Below are 22584 nucleotides of genomic sequence, written 5' to 3'. Positions count from 1 at the left end.
CAGTATTAGGGTTTGAACTTGGGGCCTTGCCCTTGGTAAACTGGTTTGATCCTGATGAGCCACATCTCTACCCTCTTTAATTTTTGTTATCAAACTAGTATGTGCTCTTCATAAAAGAATTAGATAAAAATTTGATGAAAATACTCTAAATTCCATCATTCTTGTGGACACATTAAAAATGTGAACATATAGTAGTCTTCAACTATCTTTTTTTTTTTTTTTTGCTGATACAGGGGGCTTGAACTCAGAGGCTGGGTGATGTCCTGAGATTTTTGCTGAAGGCTAAGGCTCTACCACATGAGCCCTAGCCCCAGCTTTTTGATGGTTAATTGGAGATAAGAGTTCATAGACTTTCTTGCTTTAGCTGGCTTCCAAGTGCAATGCTTGAAGATCAGCCTCTTGAGAAGTTAGTATCACAGGCATGAGCCATTGGTGCCTGCTTCATTTATCTTTTAAAAGTAATCCATATGTATGCTTTAATTTTTTGAGTTTTTTCTTTTTAGCTGTCTTTAGTTCTCTTGGAAGAACCAGCAGCAAATTAGACCTTGTGATTCTCCATGTCTTCCATGTCAGAATCCCTCATGAAGCCAGGCGCATGGGGTTGTGGGAGTTGCACAGGACCACTAGCCTGTGAGGACTTACCGCAAAGAACTCTAAAGGAATGGGTGCTGGCAGTTTCTCTTTAAATCTCTCATTAAACTCCTTGCCACCCAAGAGCAAACCAAAAACCATCAGGCCGACGCCTAGGGAACACACGTTGAGGTTTTTAATATTCTGCAACACAGCAACTGTACTCTGCAACACACAGGGAACACTGGACGTTTATATCAAGAAATGGCCTCCTATTGCATGACTTAGTACACAGGGAGTACCTAGATTAGGCAGTTCATGATCACAGAGGTCAAGGGCTAGTGGTCATCAGGGCTGGGCAGAAGGCATGGGAAGCACCTGTTTAATGGGTGTGGAGCTCCTGTTTAGGATGAGAGGGACTGGACAAGGAGGGTGTTATGATTATACACCACTGAAAATAAATGAGTCCACTGAATTGCACACTTAAAGCGGTTCATTTTGTTAGTGGATTTTGCCGCAATAAAATATCTTCACACAATTCAGGTGAGCTCACTCTGAGGCGGGGCAGGAGGGGAAAGGGCAGGAGAATGGGAGTATGATTCCATGATAGAAGGTCATACTTGGTACGTGCAAGACCCTGGGTTCAATACCCAGCATAAATGAAGAGAAAAAAGAAAAGTCCATAGGCTGATATTTCTTTGTGGTTTATGCCAATTAGAAGACATTTTTACTTTGTTATACAATTTTGTGATTATAATTCATATTCAATAATCTTACACTTTTATTTTTGACATGCTGATATCTTGACATTGTTACTATAAAATTCAGAAAACCTAACATTGAGCTAACCGGGCACTAGTAGCCTACCCCTTTAATCCTAGATACTTAGGAGGGTCCCAGCACAAGGCCAGCCTGGGCAGGAAAGGTTGTTGCGACTCTTATTTCTAGTTAACCATCAACAAGATAGAAGTAGAGCTGTGGCTGTAGTGGTCAATGATCTAGTCTTGCGTGAAAAAGCTCAGAGATAGTGCCCAGTCCCTGAGTTCAAGCCCCAATACTGGCACGTATACACACACACATACACATTACACACACACACACACACACACACACAAAAATCTTTAGCTTTAAACACTGAGAAAATAATTAAGGATTGACATCAGCAAAGTAATGCTGAAGTTAAACAGTCAGAAAACTTTCAGGAGCTCAAAAATGGAGAAATTATTGTTCACAGGTGAAAAAGAAATCATGTGGTCTTTGAAGTACAGAGAGTGACATTGGGGAAGAAAGACAGGAGAGTTAGAGAAGCGTCTGTGGTAAGATGCTGAAGTCACTGTCTGGGATTTCCAGATACAGTCATTCTCATTGAATTGTAAGTAGACTCCCTCCAACCCAAGCCCAGCATCCTTTCCTGTAGATGTCCTCAGCATCCTTGGGGATACTTGGATATTGCATCTTCTTGGGACAAGGCATTTTGAGAGGTCTCAGGCTAAAAAAGTACATGTTTAGCTATTATGGAAAACCATTTTTTCAATTTTAAAGTTTTTATTATAAAGGTGATATACAGTCACATAAATCAGGTAAAGATACATTTCTTTTTGGGCAATGTAATTCCTTCTCATATTCTCTCTCTCTCTCTTTTTCTCTTTCTCTCTCTCCCTCTCTCTCTGTTTTCCCTCCCTTCCCACCCACAAGTTTTATAGTTCATTTTCAATATAGTGTCTAGTGAGTACCACTGCTACATTTGTTCAGGAAAACCAACTATTTAGGGAATACCTTTGTAGCCTGATTTCATGTTAACCAATCAAGGAGTTAAATTTCAATCTTAACTTCCTCAATGAGATTTTCTTAGAAGCTTAAAGTGTAATTTGTCATTAACTTCATATTTATGTGATTTGTGATTTATCAGCAGCTATCTTCCTACTGGGCAGTGTCTACTAGTATCAGCTGTGTCCTAGTGCTTAATAGAATCTGGCAAATAAATATCTGTAATAGCTAGCAGCATCTCTCAAGTTTTGGTATGGGTTATTTAACTGTCAACTGGTTCTAGGCATTTCCTAGTTTCATATCTATCTGCGTGGCATTTAGAAATGTATTTTCTGAGTTGGGCACTGATGGCTCATACCTACAATTCTAGCTACTCAGGAGGCTGAGATCTGAGGGATCTGAGACTGCAGTTCAAAGTTAATCCTGGCCAGGAAAGTCCACAAGATTCTTTTTTTTTTTTTTGGGTCTGGTCTTAGGGCCTGAACACTGGGCCTGGGTGCTGTCCCTCAGCTCTTCAGCTCAAGGCTAACGCTCTACCACTTGAGCCACAGCGCCACTTCCGGATTTTTTTCTTTTTTCTTATGTGATGCTGAGGAATCGAACCAGGGCCTCATGCATGCAAGGCAAGCGCTCTACCACTGAGCCACCTTCCCAGCCCCTCCACAAGATTCTTATCTCCAATTAACTACTAAAAAAAAAGTCCAAAGTGAGGCTATTTCTCAATTGGTAGAGTACTACCCTTGAGCAAAAAACTCAGTGACCGCACCCAGGCCTTGAGTACAAGCCCCAGGACTGGCACAAAAAAATAGGAAGGAAGGAAGGAAGGAAGGGAAGGGAAGGAAAAGAAAGGAAGGAAGGAAGGAGAAGTGTGTTTTCTATTTCTTTTTTGGGGGGAAGGCGCTTCTAAGTGTACAGGACTTTTTTTTTTTTTTTTTTTTGGGTCTGGTCTTGGGGCCTGAACTCTGGGCCTGGGCGCTGTCCCTCAGCTCTTCAGCTCAAGGCTAGTGCTCTACCACTTGAGCCACAGCGCCACTTCCGGCTTTTTTCTTTTTGCTTATGTGGTGCTGAGGAATTGAACCCAGGGCCTCATGCATGCACGGCAAGCACTCTACAACTGAGCCACCTTCCCGGCCCTGTACAGGACTTTTCAAACTATATTTAGCTATTGATTTCTGGTTATTTTACACTGTATAAAAATACTGAATTTTAGATTTTTAATTAGTTTCATATAATCAATTTCAACCTGATCAGGTATTATCATTATTTTCACTGTGCTTGTAAATAATTTGTATCTTCCCTCAGTTACATATAGGATATATGTATATTTTATTATATTAAGCTGATTTTTGTGTTAATTAAATCTTTATAGCTTTATTATTATTTTTGTTTGAGCAGTTTTTCAAAGAGGTCTGTACTTCCACTATATTGTAATTATTTACCTGTGTCCAAAAAGCACATCATGTAGTCTTAAGAAAAAAACTATCCCTTTACCTAGTTAGATAATTGTGCCACCAAATTGTATCACCTAACAAAACATTCCTTGTGAAGCAGGAAGAATCATAAATCAATAACATGGGATTTTAGAGTTTAATCCTTATGGCTCTCTTCTTGGAAATCCTTACGATGAACAACTCTTTTCTATGGCATTTCCTTTTCTGTAAATTCTTAGAACAAAGTAAAATGAGCCATGGAGATGAAAAGGATACACAGGAGGTGTGTGGCGGGGGAATAAAGAAGGAAAAGTTAGTCCTGAGAGGTCAGGATTTGCTTACTTACATACACCACTGAAAAGATCCCACTGTACCGCTTTGTTTTAACCCCAAACAGGTATTTTAACATGGAGGTGAAGACATGGACAGCCGCTGCGGTGGTGAATCCACGGACCAGAGGCTCTGTGAGGTAAATGGCCACGAATCCAAATCTACAGACACCTAGACAGAACTGGTTTGTTTTTTTTTTTTAACGACAAAGAAATAAAACAAATAACATGGTAGGTTAGGAAGTTATGGCCAACTGAAAACATATCAAAGGTCTTTGTGGACCACATTCTACCACTGCAAAATTGAACCTGCAACAGCTCAAAGCTAGTAAGTCAATGACTGGAAATAATGGGAAGTCTGCAGTGGCTAGAGCCTCCCAAGGGTCCTTACTCTCTGGGTCCCATGGAACCAGGATCATACTTGGTCATGTCAGCCACCGGGCATGATCACTGGCTATTCCTCCCCAAGCAGACAGGGGATGTCCTTTTTCCAGAACTAACAATGCTGCTGCTATTTCAAACTTGTCTTGCTCTCAGGATCTCTAAAGGGCCTAATCTAGACTTGTTGGACACTACCAGTTGTAAATAAAGCCTGCAGTTGGGCTGGCATCCCTGAATGATATAAACCTTGAGCTCAGGAATTGGCTGGCTGACACTGACCACCTTGTACTAAGACTAGCTCCGATTGTTGGTTAGATATTTAGTATTACCACAAACCAGAACCCATTTCCCCATCTTCAAGCCTTACCTGAATTATTCCCGAAAGCAAGGTCACAGACATAGCAACTTTGACCCTCAGGGCATCTCTGGCTTCTGTACCATTGGTGGTATTTACTCCTCCTGGAATGACTATGTCATCAGGTACTAATCGAACAGCCACACCACCAATCATCAAGCTAATAACAGCAAAAGGACCTGAAATGATGAAGTGTTAATGACTCTTGTTCAGGGACTCAAGGAAGCTCAACTGATGGGATGAGTTAAATGACTCCTGTTCAGGGGTTCAGGGAAATTGTTTCCAATGCACCTCATGTTGTAGTGGCCAGGGTGTAAGAAATGCAGTAAGAAACACAGGTCCATAGACAAGCAGAAAAGGTCAAAAGCTATGCACCTATGACCATATAAGATGATGCTAAGTGAAATGAACCCCAAGATAGGGACACAGAGGTTTTTTTCTTTGTTGCTGTTGTTTTTAATGTACTATGTGATTTTTTTGTTTCTTTTGTATGTTCTTCCCCCATGGTATAACCCCTGTTGTCACTGTATTTGATTCTAGTTCCCTGCATCTTGTATCTACATTTTTCTAATTTGGGGAATGGAAGGAAAATAACAAAATAATGAAACAAGGATACAGTGCAACCCATTATAACAATGAGATGCCCAAGACACTATGTTGAAAATGAACTTTACAATTTCAGGGGGAGGGGAGGGAGGAGTTGGGGAGGTGGGGAGAGAAAGGATAGTAGGGGAAAAATAAAGGAGGAATAACAATGCTCCACAGGAAATGAACTTGGGCTGAGAAGGTGGCTCAGTGGTAGAGTGCTTGCCTTGCATGCATGAGGCCCTGGGTTCGATTCCTCAGCACCACATAAGCAAAAAGAAAAAAGGTGGAAGTGGCGCTGTGGCTCAAGTGGTAGAGTGCTAGCCTTGAGCTGAAGAGCTGAGGGACAGTGCCCAGGCCCAGAGTTCAGGCCCTACAACCGGAGCCCCCCCCCCCCCAAAGAAAAGAAGACACAGGAAATGAACTCATTATCTTACTCATGTAAATGTAACCCCTCTGTACAGTATCTTTACTATAAAAATTTAAAAAATAAAATAAAATGACAGAATCTAGGTGGTAAGTTGGCCAGCTACAAAGTTAAATTCAACATTTTAATAAATTTTGGAAAATTTGAAAAAAAATATGGCTGGAGCTGAGAGAGAGAGAGAGGGAGAGAGGAGAGAGAGAGGGGGGTGTCCAGTGCTAATCCTTAAAACTGCACTGCCCTCCTTGAGTGTCCTGACATTGGTGTGTGTATGTGCACACTGTATTTTCTAAAACCAACCACAACGTCTTATCTCACACACATGCTCTCAGGACCAGGGCATTTCCCCATCTAAGAGCTAGAGTCTAGTTCTGTCCTTGCATCTGAGTGGATTTGTGATTTGTTAGCAACTGAAAGAATAGCTCAACAGTGACCATGTGACTTCTGAGGCTAGATCATGCAAAGGGATGGGGCTTCTAACCAAGGACTGTTAAATTGGTGCTGAAACCTAGCCACTATGTGCAAGGAAGTTCCTGGGAGCGCTTGGAAGAAGAGGGAGAAGAAAGGGAGGGAGAGAGGGAAGACCTGCCCAGATGAACCCTCCCAAGACCCGATGTGTAGGCACTGAGAGACGAGATGATCTGTTTTGCATGTATATATATATATATATATATATACATATATATATGTATATATATATATATGTGTGTGTATGTATGTATGTATGTGTGCATGTGTGATGCTGGGATTAAGTTCAGGGCCTTAGACTTGTAGGCAGGCAACTGTTCTGAGCTACATCCCCAGATCCAATTTATTTAAAAATTTTAAAAGTGTACTAAAATATATAACTTTATAGTTGTAGGGTTGAACTCAGGGCCTAGACCCTGTCCCTGAGCCTCACTGTGCTCAAGGCAAGCATTCTACTACCTGAGTCATAGCGCCACTTCCAGTTTTTGAGTGGTTAATTGGAGATAAGAGTCTTATGGGGACTCTTCTGCCTGGACTGGCTTTGAGCTGTGATCCTCAGATCCCAGCCTCCTGAGGAGCTAGGATTATAGGTGTGAGCCAATAGTGCCCAGCTCTTTATTGTTATTATTAAGGTATGGTATAGAGAGGCTACCATTTCACAAGTCAGGTAATAAGCACATTTTGTTTGTGGATGTCATCCCTTCCTTCACTTTTCTCCAGTTTCTCCCTCCCTTCCCTGCCCTCTGGTTAAACAGTTCATTTTCCATGTAGTGTATACTGAATGTCTCCCTCCCTTCCTACATCTCCCTTTACCCACAACTCATAAAAAAAGAAAAAAAAACCCAAAGCAAAACCAAACACCACCACCATTTAATCATATTTTTATAAAAGATATATGCTGTCAAATTTTGTGTAGGGACATTTGTTCCCCAGCAACATACATTTAAAATATTGTATGACTGTTCCCTGGGCTTATAAAACATTGATACTCCTATGAAATTCATTTGAATCTGATCCCAAATGTCTAAAAAGAAAATGTGTACAATTTGGAGTCTAAAATATGTGCAAAATGATACATGTCCATAGTAATCAAGAACATAAAGTAACATTATTAAAATACATAAGAGGGAAAAGCAAACACAAGCAAAGCATATTAGGAAATAAAGCATGTATCTTGTTCAATAGGTCTCAATAAATGCAATGTACCTAAGAAAATTGTCCTTATTCTAAGAATTGTAAGAAAGCTACTCATTTTAGAAATCTTGGTGTGTGTGTGTGTGTGTGTGTATGTGTGTGTGTGTGTGTGTGTGTGTGTGTGTGTGTGTGTGTGGTGTATATGTATGTGTATTTTCTTCCAAGTGCTAGGCATAGTACCCAGGGTCTCATATATGTCTAGCAAGCACCATCACTGATCTACATCCTCAGCTGAGAGGAGTTATGTTTTCAAACCCCCATTATATATGGAATAAGTTATAAAGAAGTTATAAATAAGCAGATGCTTTGAAAACAACCACTTCTTTGGCACATTGTAAAACTTGGAAATAGAAAAGGAAATGTGTTAGAATATCAAGCATAATAATTTACCTATGGATATGTGTCTGGAGGTTCCAAGAAAACAATACATGATAACAGGATAAAACGAAGAATAGAGGCCAAATATGGGAGGCACAGCTGCAAGCATTGCGAAGGCCAAGCCTGTGGGTTCAAAAGCATAAAGGAGAGACCATTAGAAAACAGACGGACAAGGGCATATGCCTTGTCTTCTTGGTTTGCGCTCTCCAATGATCAGGTGAAATCCATTGTAATTAACATAAGGCAATGTGTCTTAGCTGCCTGACCTTCTATTCCAATCCCAATATGCCGCTGTGCCTGCAAGAGGCTGGGCTAAGATAGTGCTCCCTGCCATTTCCCTTCTGCCAGTGGAGACCAGTTTTTCAGCCCAGTGAGACCTTCCCAAATCCTGACCCATGGGAACCATGAAAGATGATTCCTGCGATCATCACATTTTGTAGTTCCTATGAGTTCTTTCTTATTCTCTGATGTTCTTTTCAAAAGTACCTTCTTGGGTGGAACCAGGAGGGAAAAGCTGGGAGAGAGCCAGGGAAGGCAAGCTCTTTACCTAACTTGTATAACTATATCCTCTCCGCACTTTACCTTTATAATGGCATTTAAACAATATCCTCTTGCTTTTGTTTCATGAATTCAATGTAATTTTCTGTTTCTAAGGATTTTTCCTTGCTATCTTTTGTTTCAGATGAGATCCTGCTTTCAAGGTGGTTTGGTCTTTCTCTTGAAGCTTCATATGCCTTGGCTCACTTTGTTTGTGGGTGAGATTTGTTGTCAGACAATTTGGTGACTGGCCAGTTTCTTCATTTGGGGTCCTCAAGTTCTCATGATATATCTTTTGTCTGGAAAGCATTCATCATCTGCCTTGGGCTGTTTTTAAATTTTAGTTTTGGTGGTACTGGAGTTTATACTCAGGGCTCTGTACTTGCTTGGCTGGCACTCTACACTTTAGCCATGCTCCAGCCTTGAGTTTTGCTATTTTGGAGGTGAAGTCTAGTAGACTTTTCCTGCTAGCTGTATTAGACTCCTCCAGGTCTCAGGCTCCTGAAAGTTAGGGTTACAGGTGTGAGTTACCAGAGCCGCTGGGTATGCAGGCACTTGTAGCTGAGCAGGGCAAGAGAGGAATCTTTGTCTGCCTACAGTTGAACATGCAGACTTTTTCTTAACCCAGATAGCGCCATCTTTTTCACTGTATCTTCACTCTCTCAATCCATGCATAGTATGAGGGTGGGAGCCTAACTATTTTTGTGACACACAGCTTTGACAATAATTTAGAGCCTCTAGGTTCCTGGTATTCTTCAAGGTGGTTTGTAAACCGTCAATTTCCTGCCCTCTGATAGCTCAATTATCACTTGTCCTTGTTTTTTCCCTCCTCTTCCTCCCCTCTCTTCCCCTCCCCTTCCCTTCCGTTCTCTTCCCCTCCCCTTCCCTTTGTAGTACTGGGATTTGAAGTCATGCCTTGCAGTTGTTAGTGCTCTGTCATTTAAGCCACATCTCTAGTCCCTTTTGCTTTGGTATTCTTTAAATAGGACCTTAAACTTTTTCTGTCTGACCTTATTTATTGATCTTCCCAAGGTCTGCTTCCTAAGTAGATGGGATTGCAGGCATGCATCACCATGCCAGCTGGGTTTTCTATCATCCCCCCGCCCCCCCCCCCCACTGGATCTTGTTTCCTTTCTCTTTCTCATTGCTAATTCATACAATTTCTCTTTTCTTTACTGACATTTTAGAGAGATTTAAAATGAATTAGAGACAAAACTATGTTTTCAATCTGTCATGCTTAACAAAAAATCTTTTCATAAATTTAATACCATTAATCACAATACATTTGACTACTTCCCTTTAGTTCTCCATCTCTGCTATATTTTGTCTTTCATATGTATCTGTCTTTATGATTAGTGATCAACTAATGAATAGATTATGTTAAAGATACGTCTTTGAAACAAATTAGATTGTGGATGATCTCTGTCAGCAGCATCTGACCTTCCATGTTTTGAAACAATCCCTTCCTTCATATAATTCCATTTGCTCCTGGTCTTCTTGTTTCTCACAGATACTTTAAATTTTTTTTGTTTATTTTTTTGTGCTGGTTCTGGGGCTTGAACTCAGAGCCTGAGTGCTGTCCTTGAGCTTTTATGTGCTTAAAGCTGGTGCTCTACCACTTGAGCCACAGTTCTATTTCTGGCTGGTTTGGTAGTTAATTGGAGATAAGAGTCTTATGGACTTTCTTGCCCAGGCTGGCTTCTACCCACAATAATCAGATCTCAGCTGCCTGAGTAGGTTGGATTACAGGGTGAGCCACCAGTGCACAGCAACAGACCTTTCTTTTCCATCTCCTTCACTGGCTCTTTCTTCTCTACGTGGCTTTAATACTATTCAGAGCCTGATTCAGCTCCCGTCCTTATCATTGGACAATCCATCCCCAGTTGTCCTGGTCTTCCGTCATGGTTTCAATGCTGTATAAATGCCAAAGATTTCCACCTTGATCTTTCCAGGCCACATCACTCTCTTTAGTTCACCATCTACTCAATATCTGCATGATATACCGAATTTGCTCTCTTTCTATTAGAAGCATCTTGAATTTCACATCTCTAAACTTACCTTTCAATTCTGTCTTGACCATCTTCATTATATATGTAATTGTATCCCTCAGAGGTTTGCAACAGAAACCTGGGGTAGGGGTGTCATTCCTGATCACACCTTTCCTCATGCTCTCAGATCCAGCTCAGTAGCCCTTAGCCTTGAAGTATGTCCAAACTACCCTCCATATGTTTAGAGAATACACTAGTATTTTAAGTTCTTAGAGTCCACATGCTCACTTAGGTAAGAGGATGCCAACTGATGTGTTGATATGCCAAACAGCACTTCCATTTTCTCTTAGGAATTCCCCCGAGAGTTAAGTTTTAAGGGTTAAGTTAGCAAGGGAATTAAAAAGAAAGAAACACTGGAAGAAATCCATTCTACTAACCTTGAGGAAGCTGAAGCACTCCAGTGCTTATCCCTGAGACCAAGTCTCCCAGCACATACTCCTTGAATTTGTAAGCTGGCAACCATTTAGTAATGGGCAAGAACATATAGATGATGTTTCTTATTTTTTTAGGAGTACATCTGAGAAGATAAAGACGATAAAGACAGAAAAAATTAGAAATCAGGAACCTTTGAGTGGAATTCACCCCAAGCCATTTAGTTTTCTCTATACCTATGAGTCAGGGAGAAATTTCACAACAGATTATTCAAACTACTGCTAGGCAGGTGTAGGTCAGAGATTGGAAACAAAACCATGCTCAAACCTTCTTGGGGGACAAAGGGAAGAGGTAGCTATGTCAGAGGTGTGTGGAGAATTAGAAAACATGGCAAGTTTTTTGCATTTATTATTGCTATTGTAAAGATGGTGTGTGTGGGTTACCGTTGCATATGTCAAATAAAAAGTATACTTCTTTTTGAACAATGGGTAGCTTATAGGAATCATTACACAATGTAAGGCATAGTGGGAATTCAGTGAGCATAGTAAGCACTGATGAAACCTGTTTCCAATCAGTGTCTAAACTGAGTGCATCATTATGGACAGCAAGAGTGCTCAGCGTTCATTTCCCCCCACGTCACCAACACATCTCCTTTACACATGGACATGGACCTCATTTCTCCTATAGAGAATAATAAACACAACATACGTGAATGCCTGCTTCAGCTTGTCCCCAATGGATTCTGAGACTTTGTCCTTTGTGTGGAGTCTCTCCTGGAGGACTGGATGGCTGAAGATGGGCCTTTCCACATGGTACCTCTGGGTTTCTGCAGGGATTTCATTTTCTTCAGCATGATCCATAGTACTTTGAAATTATTCATCAACAGCAGGAGATAAGCATTTCTGGAGTGACATTAAGGGAGAAAATAAAGAAGTTCACATTAGAGGCCCAATCCTACTGATGATTTCTGGGAATCACCAACTCCTTCAGGTTATCTAGCATCTAAGGAATCATGTATACTCCAGAGCATGTTAGATATTGTTCTGTGATTAGCAAGCACTATTTCCTAGAATGAAGCACAAATTAATAAAAAAAAATGACTTAATGAATCAATTCTTTAAGCTTAGAGTGATAAATAGGTGCCATATGCACTTCTAAAAAAGGCTCCTGTTATGCTCAGTGGCTAAATACCACGGTCAGTTGCCTCTGGCTCCATAGGAGAAAAGTATGCATCAGGCCAACTTGGACAAGTAGTATGTCAGGCAAACAAAATACAAGCAAGGTTGATTCTGTGTGTGTATGTGTGTGTTTGTATTTGTACTAGGGCTTGAACACAGGGCTTTACACTCATGCATGGCTTTTTCACTCAGGGCTGGTGCCAATCTTCCACTTTCATAATTTTGATGGTGTCAGCCTCCTGAGTAGTTAGGGTTATAGGTGTTAGCTATTAGCCACCAGCCTGGCTCTTAATTTTCACCTTGAGTAATTTGAAGGTATATTATCCTTCTTACCTAATCCCATATTTGTTTATCTACTTAAATTATCTTATGGTTCGGAGTTGAGGCTTGTGTCTGCATGAGGGAAGTGCTTGTGCTTTAGACAAAGGCAAGGGGTGAAAAACATCAGAATATTATAATGCTGGCTTAACTTTGATTATATTGCTAAATATTAGAGTATTTGCATGGTTGATACATAGTGAATGCTGCTTAAGTGAATAAATAATTCAAGAACCAAAATCCAACATGTGGCTCATGCCTGTAGATAGCTACTCAGAAGGCTAAGATCTGAGGATTTCCTTTAGTTGCCTGCCAGGGCAGAAAAGTTTGCAAAAGTTCTTAAAAGTGATTCAGAAAAAGCCAGAAGGTGCTCAGGGACAGCACCCAGGCACTGAGTTCAAGCCCCAGACCAACACACACACACACACACACACACACACACACATACACACACACACACACACACACACACACACATACACACACACTGTTTAATTTGAAAACAGGAACATCAGTAGAGGGAAACCCGCAAAGATTACAATTGTTACTGTAAACTTAAGTGCTCAGTAATGTTAATCACAAGTTACACTTGAGATATGAAGATTGTGGTTCCAAGCCAGCACAAGCATGAAAATCTGTGAAACTCTTCTCTCCAAATAACTACCAATGTCAGAAGTAAAGCTGTGGCTCAACTGGTAGGGCACTAGCTTTGAGCAAAAAAGCTCAGAGACAGCCTTCATGCCCTGAGTTTAAGTTCCAAGACTGGGGAAAAAAGATACAAACTAAAAACCTGTAACCAAGAAGCTGTAAGGATAATAGCTGAGAATAAAACAAAATACTAGTAGCAATGTGACCCAGTACCAACAAGGCTGATATAAAAACCAGCCTTGCTTTCAATGGTTTGCGTGCCTCCTCCTCAGTTCATGTGGAAGCTTGCTTGTCTATGAGGTGAGAGAAAATGTGGAGACTTTAGGGGTGATGGAGTCATAAGGACTCAGCACTCACGAGTGGGATTCGTGTCCACATAGAAGGGCTTTCCTTCGGTGTGGATATTGGCATTCTGCCCTTCCAGATGTTGCAGGCGCATTTGACACTGGTCCTCTCTAAGCAGGCGCCTGGACCCTGTACTTCTCAGCCTCCAGGATCTGAGAAATAAATTTCTACCGTCTTATAAATGGCCTAACTTGTGATATTTTTCATAGTAGCACAAATAACTAATATAGAATTAAAAAAATCTGGCAAAGGAAGGTTTTATAGTAGAATCTGACAAGTAATGTATGCCTCTGTCTTTGACTAGCAAGACTGGTTGAACCTCTCAGCTAACTTTTTATGATCACTCTGGGAATGATTAAAAGACATAAAATGAGATAACTTGCTGGCTCATGCCTATAATCCTAGCTACTCAGGAGGCTGAGATCTGAGGATTGCGGTTCAAAGCCAACCTGGGCAGGAAAGTCTGTGAGATTCTAATATCCAATGAACTATCAGAAAAACTGGAAGTGGCGCTGTGGCTCAAGTGGTAGAGCACTAACCTTGAGCTAAAAAGCTGAGGGGCAGTACCCATGCCCATAGTTTAAGCCCCACAATCGACAATGAGAGAGAGAGAGAGAGGGAGAGGGAGAGAGAGAGAGGGAGAGGGAGAGGGAGAGGGAGAAAGGGAGAGAGAGGGAGAGAGAGAGAGAGAGATTATTTCTACCAAAAAAGCTGGAAGTGGAGCTGTAATTGGAGTGAAAGTGCTATTCTTGGGCAAAAGAAGTTCAGGGACAAAGCCTAGCCCAGACCCTGAGTCAAGCCCCAGGACCACTACATACCAAAATAAGCTAAAATTACAACTGTGTGCCAACATGCCAGATATCATCTTTATTGTCAAAAGTCCTTGGACATCTCTAAAATTGGAATCCATATTGATGATGTTTAACCTGAAAATTACTTGCCACACATGAGCCAATTTTTCTAGAATGTCAAATTTTCCTTTATTGCTTTATCCAGAGCAACAATATACATGTTTTAAATGTTTTTCCTAACATTCAGATGCTCAGATAGGTACCTGATATTCAAAATATTGGCTTTCAACTCTGGTTAAACCTAGTGACTTTAGGGACAAAGAAAACACCCAAGGCCTAAGCACTGTTTTGTAAAGTGTCCTAAGATGATGATAAGTAATTCAAGCTGAGAACCACTGATGTCCACTAAGAGAGGTAGAGAAGTAGTAGAAGATGATTCCTGAAGAGTGCATGAAATCAGTTTGAAAGAGGAATTTCACACCTAAGGATGGCTTTGGCAGTAAACATGCTTTCATGAATGGGCCATTTTCATGTAGGGTGTGAGTTCTCCATCCTGGCTCTGCCCTGAAGCCACCTGGGCAGGTTTCACCACTACTGATGCCAGCCCATACTATCAGGATTCTGATTAAATTGGTGTGGGAATGAAGGTTTCAAAGCTCTCAGGGAATTCCATCTGCAGCCAAGGTTCAAATCACTGGCTCAGTAGATTGCCAAACAAATGCTGATACCTATGCACTGGTGTATCTACCCCCAAACAAACGAAGAGTTTTCCCAAACTCTTCTATATGTTTTCACAACAAAAGGGGGGCTGAATCTGGGTAGCTCAGCTACTTAGGAGCTGAGATCTGAGAATCACAGTTTGAAGCCAGTTTAGGCAGACAAATCCAAGAGATTCTTATTTCCAATTAACCACCAAAAAGCCTGAAGTGGAGGTGTGTTGGATGTAAAGCAATAGTCCCTGAGTTCAAACCCAGTATTGGCACATAAACAAAATGCAACAAAGAAGGGTTGGAGGTGTGACTCAGATGGAAGAATGCTAGCCGATGAGTGAAAGTATCAGATACTGAGTCTGAGTTCTGCTCTCCAACCAAAAACAATAAATAAACAAAGCAACACAAGGGAGTTGGGAATAAGTGGTCAGTACAGTGTCCACCATACTTCAGGCAAATACAGCTTTCTATGTCACAGTCATTTTGCTGAGAGTTTAAAACAGAAGCAAATCTCAAGGACATTTAGATCTCCAAATATTAGATGCTTTTGTGCCCAAGCTGGCATAAGCCACCAGCATTCCGCCACTTCTAACTTCTTATGTATGTGTGATTAAGTGGAGATAAAAGTCTCACGGAGTTTTCTAACCCAGCTGGGTTGGAACCATGATCCTCAGATCTCAGCCTCCTGAGTAGCTGGGATTACAGGTGTGAGTCACCGGCACGTGGCTTACACTTTTGCTTTAAAATCACTTTATCAAGGTACAATTGACATGCAACCATAATATTTTGCTAATGTGTATAACTGATGAACTTGGAGATATTCACCCATGAAAACATCTCTACAATCTTTGCCACGTACACATTCGTGACTTCCAAAAGTTTATTTATTGTGATTATTTATTGTGTTATTTTCTGACAAAAACGTAAGAGCTACTTTTAGTAAAAATTCCAGTGTACAATACAGTATCAGCACTGCTGTGCACGTGCCCTTTATTGCACGGCTCTTCTTGAATCTGTTCCTTCTAACTTACAAAAACTCTCAGTTAGCTCTTTCTCCTACTTCCAGCAATCATCGTTTTACCCTTGACTTCCACATTTCCTTACTTTAAGTAACAGTTTTTGTGATGATTTTCTGAGAATTTGGTAAGTTTGCTCAAAGTGTCAGTTGAGTCTTGCAGGAATGGGATTTTGCCTCAAGAATAGTAATGCCTTTTTTGTAGTGGTACAGGGACTCGAATTCAAAGCCTGGGCACTGCCACTTCTGTTTTTGATATGCAAGTTTATATATGCCGTGATAATAAATCACACTTAATGCTTTTATTGATTCTAAGTAAGAGGTAATGTACAACATGAGCTTGCAAAATCACACTGATGTACAAACAGTATAGCTGGTAGACACTGGTGAGTTTCATTCCTTCATGAAATGAAACAATACTTAAAAATGATGACTGAAACTTCAGTTAAAGAATCACAGCATTGCAAGTGGCACTGTGGCTCAATTGATAGAGTGATTGCCTTGAGCTGAAGAGTTGAGAGACAGTACCCAGGCCCAGAGTTCAAGCCCCACAACCAACAAAAAAGTATCACAGCATCAGACTAGGAATGTGGCTTAGTGGCAGAGTATTGCCTAGCATGCATGAAGTCTTGCGTTCGATTCCTTAGTACCACATAAACAGAATAGGCCGGAAGTGGCACTGTAGCTCAAGTGGAAGAGCGCTAACCTTGAGCACAGAGAGGCTCAAGGACAGTGTCCAGGCCCTGAGTTCAAGCCCCAGGACTGGCAAAAAAACCACAGCATCTAAGCAGGGAAGAATGGTTCACCTGTTTCAGGTAAAAGAGCTGGTACTGAGGGAGTAGTAACAGTTAGGACAAGGATTAGGTTTGCTTCATCCCAGAGCCCATGTTCTTCTCCCATGCTGCCTTATTAACTGCATATTGAATTATGTCTAAACATTTATGTGATTTTACCTAAATCATATTAATTACAAAAACACATTTGTCATAACTGTTTATGAAGCACAGTAGTTTTAACCAAATTAGAAGCAAGATAGAAGTAAACCTAGGGGGTAATGGATGGAAGGCAAAGAAGTGGGCATGTGACTGTGCACAGAAAGGAAAAAAGGTTAAAATTAATAGAACACATTCATGTACTAAAAGCACTGGTAGAAATGCTACTTTGGGTAGCTCCAGGAAATGGAGCTGGATTGGATAAGTAGGAGCGGGTCTAGGAGGACTATGATTGGCGGACGGCAGGTTTCAAGCTGAAGCCATAAGCTTAGTTATTTGATTGCATCCCCAGCCTCCTTTGTTCCATACAGAAGTGCAGATCCAAACCACCCTGCCATGGAGAAATGACCAATTTGGTAAGCACATTAAATCCTTTCCAGCACTAATTGGCAGTGACTCCACAGTGGATTGAAGACAAGATTTACTTTCTAAATACGAACACTGGTAAGATTATTAACACCTATAGTAGATTGTGCCTACAGAACTACTGCATAATTCAAATTGATGCTTAAGTCTGAAAGTCAGATACTTTAATAAGTTCCCTAAGTGAAATGGAAAAACCATCTACTAGTTGAGCAAATAGCTTTTTTCTCCTAAAACAATAACTTTTAATAACTCTTTTTGGTTGGTTGTGGGGCTTGAACTCTAGGCCTGGGCCCCTCAGCTCTTCAGCTCAAGGCCAGTGCTCTACCACTTGAGCCGCAGCACCACTTCCGGTTTTTTCTGCTTATGTGGTGGTACTGAGAAATCGAACCCGGGGCTAATGCATGTGAAGCAAGCATTCTACCACTGAGCCACCTTCCCAGTCCTTAATAACTTTTTTAATGATACAATTGAAAGCATTATGGGAGGGCTAATAATGGAAAATACTAGTTTTATATTCCACATCTTCCCAATTCCAATTCTATTCCCTAACAATTATTTTCTTAAAATCATTTTTGTTCCTAGTTCTGACGGGCTTGTTTTCAACTTGAAACTCTCATTTCTCAAAATAGAGGAACAGGCATTTCGAGTGAGTTTAGTGTGAGACTGATGTATACATTTAGCACTTCTGTTCTGGACATGACTTACCAGTAGCATCCTCCTGCCACTGTGACACATTTCCAAATCTCCTGTAGAGAGGTCACAGCCATATATGCCTATAGTCCCAACTAGTCAGGAGGCTGATGTGTGAAGACTTCTTGGGCCCAGAACTGCCAGGCCAACCTAAGCAACAGCAAAATCCTGTCTCGATGTGACAACTATTTTTCTAAGCAAAAAAATTGTATTTTTGATTACATTTAGACATTATCTAGGAAGGTTCACCATGGAAAATGCATAAATTCCTTTAATTATCTCCAATTTTTGCAGTTACATTATTATTTTTAATTTGTTTGCCTATATAGCCAGTTAGGATAATTCATTCTTCCTATTCTCTTGCCTTCTAGCATTTCTATTTTCTGAAGTTTCTCACATGATTATTTCTCTCTACAGCTCCTAGCTTTCTATGTCATTGAATTAAATTCACTTAGTTTTCTCAGATTCAGCTTTTGTTTCACTAATCCATCTCTGGCTCTAATATATTGTTTAACTAGCACAGTAATTTACAAAAAAACAGTGTCTGTATACATTTTCAATGTTAAATTTTCATTCTTATTTGGTGCTGATGGTGGGGCTTGAAGTCAAGGCTCTTGTTCAGATTTTATGCTTAAGTTACCACTTTAGCCACATCTCAACCTTTGGCTTTTTGCTGGTTAATAGGACTTAAAAGGCTTTTCAGCATGGGATAGCTTTGAACAATGATCTTCAGCATCCTCAATAGCTAGAATTATATATGTGAGTCACTGGCTCCTGGCAATTATACATACACACAGGCATGGGTGTGCATGTGTGTATTCTCAGATCGCATATATATATGTATATATACACACATTATCTATCTATCTATCTATCTATCTATCTATCTATCTATCTATCTATCTATCTACCTATCTATCTATCTCTACCAGCGGCCAGCATATGTTGGAAAAATATGCATAGTTTTCCTTCTTTTCATTTGTTTGATAATTGTTACTACATTCATAATCTTGTTTATATATTTCCAATAAATTTTTGAGTCAGAGTCTTGCTATATGGCTCAGGCTTGACTTCGAACTCTTGATCTCCCATTTTAGCTTCCTGAGTTCTGGTTCATGTATACACCATCACATCTGGCTCTTCCAGTGGTTTATATTTTGGGGTGCTAATTCTTATACATATTTTGAGTTTTTTTGTTCTGATATTTCTACCTGCTGGTTGATTGCTTTTAAAATTGTGAAGTGCATATTAGGTAAGAAGAGGAGCTTATGGGGCAGAAAGAGGAATGGTTTTCAGGACATTCCTTTTACTTCATTGTAAAAGTGATATTGGACTCTTTTATATCTATTCTGCCATAGCTTTGGAGGTCTTAGTGGAGGTCTTGTTATGTTTAGATATTAAGTGCTCCCAAAAGGCTCTTGTCATTATGAAAGTTCAGAGCTTCCTCAAAATACTGCAAACATAATTACTATATAATGCAGTCATTCTACTTCTGAATGTTATCCCAAGTTATTGAAATACACTTATCAATGGTATGTTTGCGCTCCCAGGTTCACTGCAGCCAAAACATGGAAGCAAACTAATGTGCATCAACAGATGAATGGATGAAGGAAATGTGGCACATGCAGAAGAGTATACTATTCAACCTTGAAAAAGAAGGCAATTCTGTTGCCTGTGATCCTATGGATTAACTGGGAACTCATTATGCTAAGTGAAATAACCTAGTCCAGAGAGATAAATACCATGAGATTTTGCTTCAGATGTGGAATCTGAAAGACCTGAATTCATGAGAAAGTCCCAGTTAGCTTGCCATGGGCTGGAGGGGAGAGGAAGGAAAGAGTAGGAGATAGTCAATGCTGGCTAATAATAATGTAGTTGGTAAATCAAAGAAAGGTTGGACAAATGGGATTGCATAAAGTTGCAGAGCTTCTGCAGGGCAAATGACATAGCTAGCAAGATCAATAGAAAGCCCACGCATTGGGAGAAGATCTTTACTAGCCATACAACGGACAAGGGTCTCATATCTAAAATATACTTGGAACTCAAAAAATTAAACCCCCCAACAACAAATCCTCAAAGAAACAACTGCCCAATAAATAAGTGGGCGAAAGACTTAAAGAGAAACTTCTCTGAAGAAGAAAGAAGGATGGCCAATAGACACATGAAGAAATGTTCAACATCCCTAGCCATAAAAGAAATGCAAATCAAAACAACATTGAGATATCACCTCACTCCAGTTAGAACAGCAAAAATCAAGAACTCTAACAACAACAGATGCTGGAGGGGATGTGGACAGAAAGGAACCTTACTTCATTGTTGGTGGGAATGTAAACTTGTTCAACCACTTTGGAAAGCAGTATGGAGGTTACTCAAAAGACTTCACATAGAGCTCCCCTATGACCCAGCAATCCACTTTTGGGCATTTACCCTAATGTTTACAAACAAGACCACACTAAAGCTACCAGCACAACTATGTTTATTGCAGCATTATTTACCATAGCTAAGATATGGAACCAACCCAGATGCCCCTCAGTAGATGAATGGATCAAGAAAATGTGGTATATATACACAATGGAATTCTATGCCTCCATCAGAAAGAATGACATTGCCCCATTTGTTAGGAAATGGAAAGGCTTGGAAAAAATTATATTAAGTGAAGTAAGCCAGGCCCAAAGAAACGTAGGTCCCATGGTTTCCCTTATTTGTAATATCTAGTATATGTATGAGTCAAGCGGAAAAGGTCAGATAATGTGATGTCAGGAAAATGAACCCTTAGATGTGTATTTTAATGTTTTTTTCTTTCATGCATGTGTTTCTAACACATTTATAAGATTATCTCTTTGTTGCTTTGTATGTCCCTCCCCCACAGTATAACTCCTGCTTTCACTATATTTGATGTCAGTATAACTTGTGGAGGAGATGGGGAAAAACCAGTTGTTTAAGGATACAGGTGGACCTGTTGCAACAATGAGAAGTACAAGTTGTCATGTCCAAAACGAGCTTTACAACATTAGTGCGGGGGGGGGGGGGGGAAGGGGGGGAAGGGGGGGGAAGGAGAAGGATTGGGATTAGGGGGGGAGGGGGGAGGCTGGGAAGGGATGTGAAGGGTAAACAAAGGAGGAGGCTGCAATACTTGGTAAGAAATGTACGCATTATCCTGCCCATGTAACTGTAACTCCTCTGTACAGTATGTTCACAAATTAAATTAAATTAAATTAAAAAAAATAATGTAGTTGGTATTTCAACATGAGAGTACATTTCAGATATTTTTCCCATAAAAATTATAGGACACCTGTGGCTCATGCCTGTAATCCTAGCTACTCTGGAGGCTGAGATCTGAGGATCACGGTTCAAAGCCAGCCTGGGCAGGAAAGTCCATGAGACTCTTTTTTTTTTTTGGGGGGGGGGTCCGGTCATGGGCCTGAACTCTGGGCCTGGACGCTTCCCCTGAGCTCTTCAGCTCAAAGCTAGCGCTCTACCACTTGAGCCATAGCACCACTTTGGCTTTTTTTTTTTCTGCTTATGTGGTGCTGAGGAATTGAACCCAGGGCCTCATGCATGCAAGGCAAGCGCGCTACCACTGAGTCCCCTTCCCACCCCCATGAGACTCTCATCTCCAATAAACCACTAGAAAACTGGAAGTGGTGCTATGGCTCAAGAGGTAGAGTGCTAGCCTTGATCTGAAGAGCTGAGGGACAGCACCCAGGCCCAGAGTTCAAGTCCCATGACCAAAAAAAAAAAAAAGGCAAACAAGGTCATGATTGTGATAATTAGATTGATTTAATCCTTCTGTAATGTGTAAGCATATTAAAACATCACACTGTATTCCAGAAATGTATATTGTTGTTTTTTTAATAGAAAATAATGTTAATTTAATATTAAAACTATTTTAGCCTGTGCACAAATACTTTCTCAGTTTTTAAAAATTTCTATTTGATAAATTTATTTCTTACACGTTTTTATTAGCAACTGTTGGTTGTACAAAGGAGTTTCATTGTGACATTTCTAGACTTGTTAACAATGTACACCTATCAGAGTACTCCTTCCATCTCTCTTCCTCATCTCTCTTGCTTCTTTTTTTTTCTTTTCCTTTTGGCTGGTTCTGGGGCTTGAACTCATTGTCTTAGCACTGTCCCTGAGCTTTTTTTTTGGTCAGTCCTGGGGCTTGAACTCTGGGCCTGGGCACTGTCCCTCAGCTCTTCAGTTCAAGGAGAGCACTCTACCACTGAGCCACAGTGCCATTTCCAGTTTTCTGGTGGTTTACTGGCGATAAGAGTCTCACGGACTTTTCTGCCTGGGCTGGCTTTGAATCATGATCTTCAGATCTCAGCTTCCTGAATAACTAGGATTACAGGCATGAGCCACTGATGCCAGGCTCCTTGTCCCTGAGCTTTTATACTCAGTGCTAGCGCTCTACCATTTGAGACACAGCTTCATTTCTGGCTTTTTTCAGTAGTTAATTGGAGACAAGAGTCTCACAGACTTCCTGCCTGGGCTAACTATGAAAGGTGATCCTCAGATCTCAGCATTCTGAATAGCTAGTATTAGAGGCATGAGCCACCAGCACCCTGCTACCATCCCTGCTTTTTTTCTTTTTCTTTTTCTTTGCCAGTCCTGGGGCTTGAACTTAGGGCCTAGGCACTGTCCCTAAGCTTCTACTCAAAGCTAGCTCTTTACCACTTAAGCCATAGTG

General features: G+C 40.6%; 1 protein-coding gene across 4 annotated transcripts in view; it reads right to left on the bottom strand.

The window, feature by feature from the left end:
• The window catches only part of Slc26a5 (solute carrier family 26 member 5), a 31696-nt gene extending 19951 nt beyond the window's left edge, over positions 1-11745 (bottom strand). For 3 of the 4 annotated variants that reach the window (XM_042684670.1, XM_042684671.1, XM_042684672.1), the window contains exons 1-6: positions 11547-11698; positions 10844-10983; positions 7894-8004; positions 4845-5011; positions 4114-4278; positions 643-795 (exon numbers count right to left, since the gene is read on the bottom strand). In XM_042684670.1, the coding sequence (XP_042540604.1) occupies positions 643-795; positions 4114-4278; positions 4845-5011; positions 7894-8004; positions 10844-10983; positions 11547-11698 (888 nt within the window). Of the gene's footprint in view, positions 1-642; positions 796-4113; positions 4279-4844; positions 5012-7893; positions 8005-10843; positions 10984-11546 lie in introns of all 4 variants that reach the window. The other variant, XM_042684673.1, reaches the window with a different exon arrangement.
• Between the last annotated feature and the right edge of the window lie 10839 nt (positions 11746-22584).

The sequence above is a fragment of the Dipodomys spectabilis genome, unplaced genomic scaffold (genome assembly GCF_019054845.1).
Source record: "Dipodomys spectabilis isolate Male_0828 unplaced genomic scaffold, ASM1905484v1 ptg000089l, whole genome shotgun sequence".
NCBI lineage: Eukaryota > Metazoa > Chordata > Mammalia > Rodentia > Heteromyidae > Dipodomys > Dipodomys spectabilis.
Note: the sequence above shows the minus strand (reverse complement) of the source record. Positions and strands in the feature narration are given on the sequence as shown.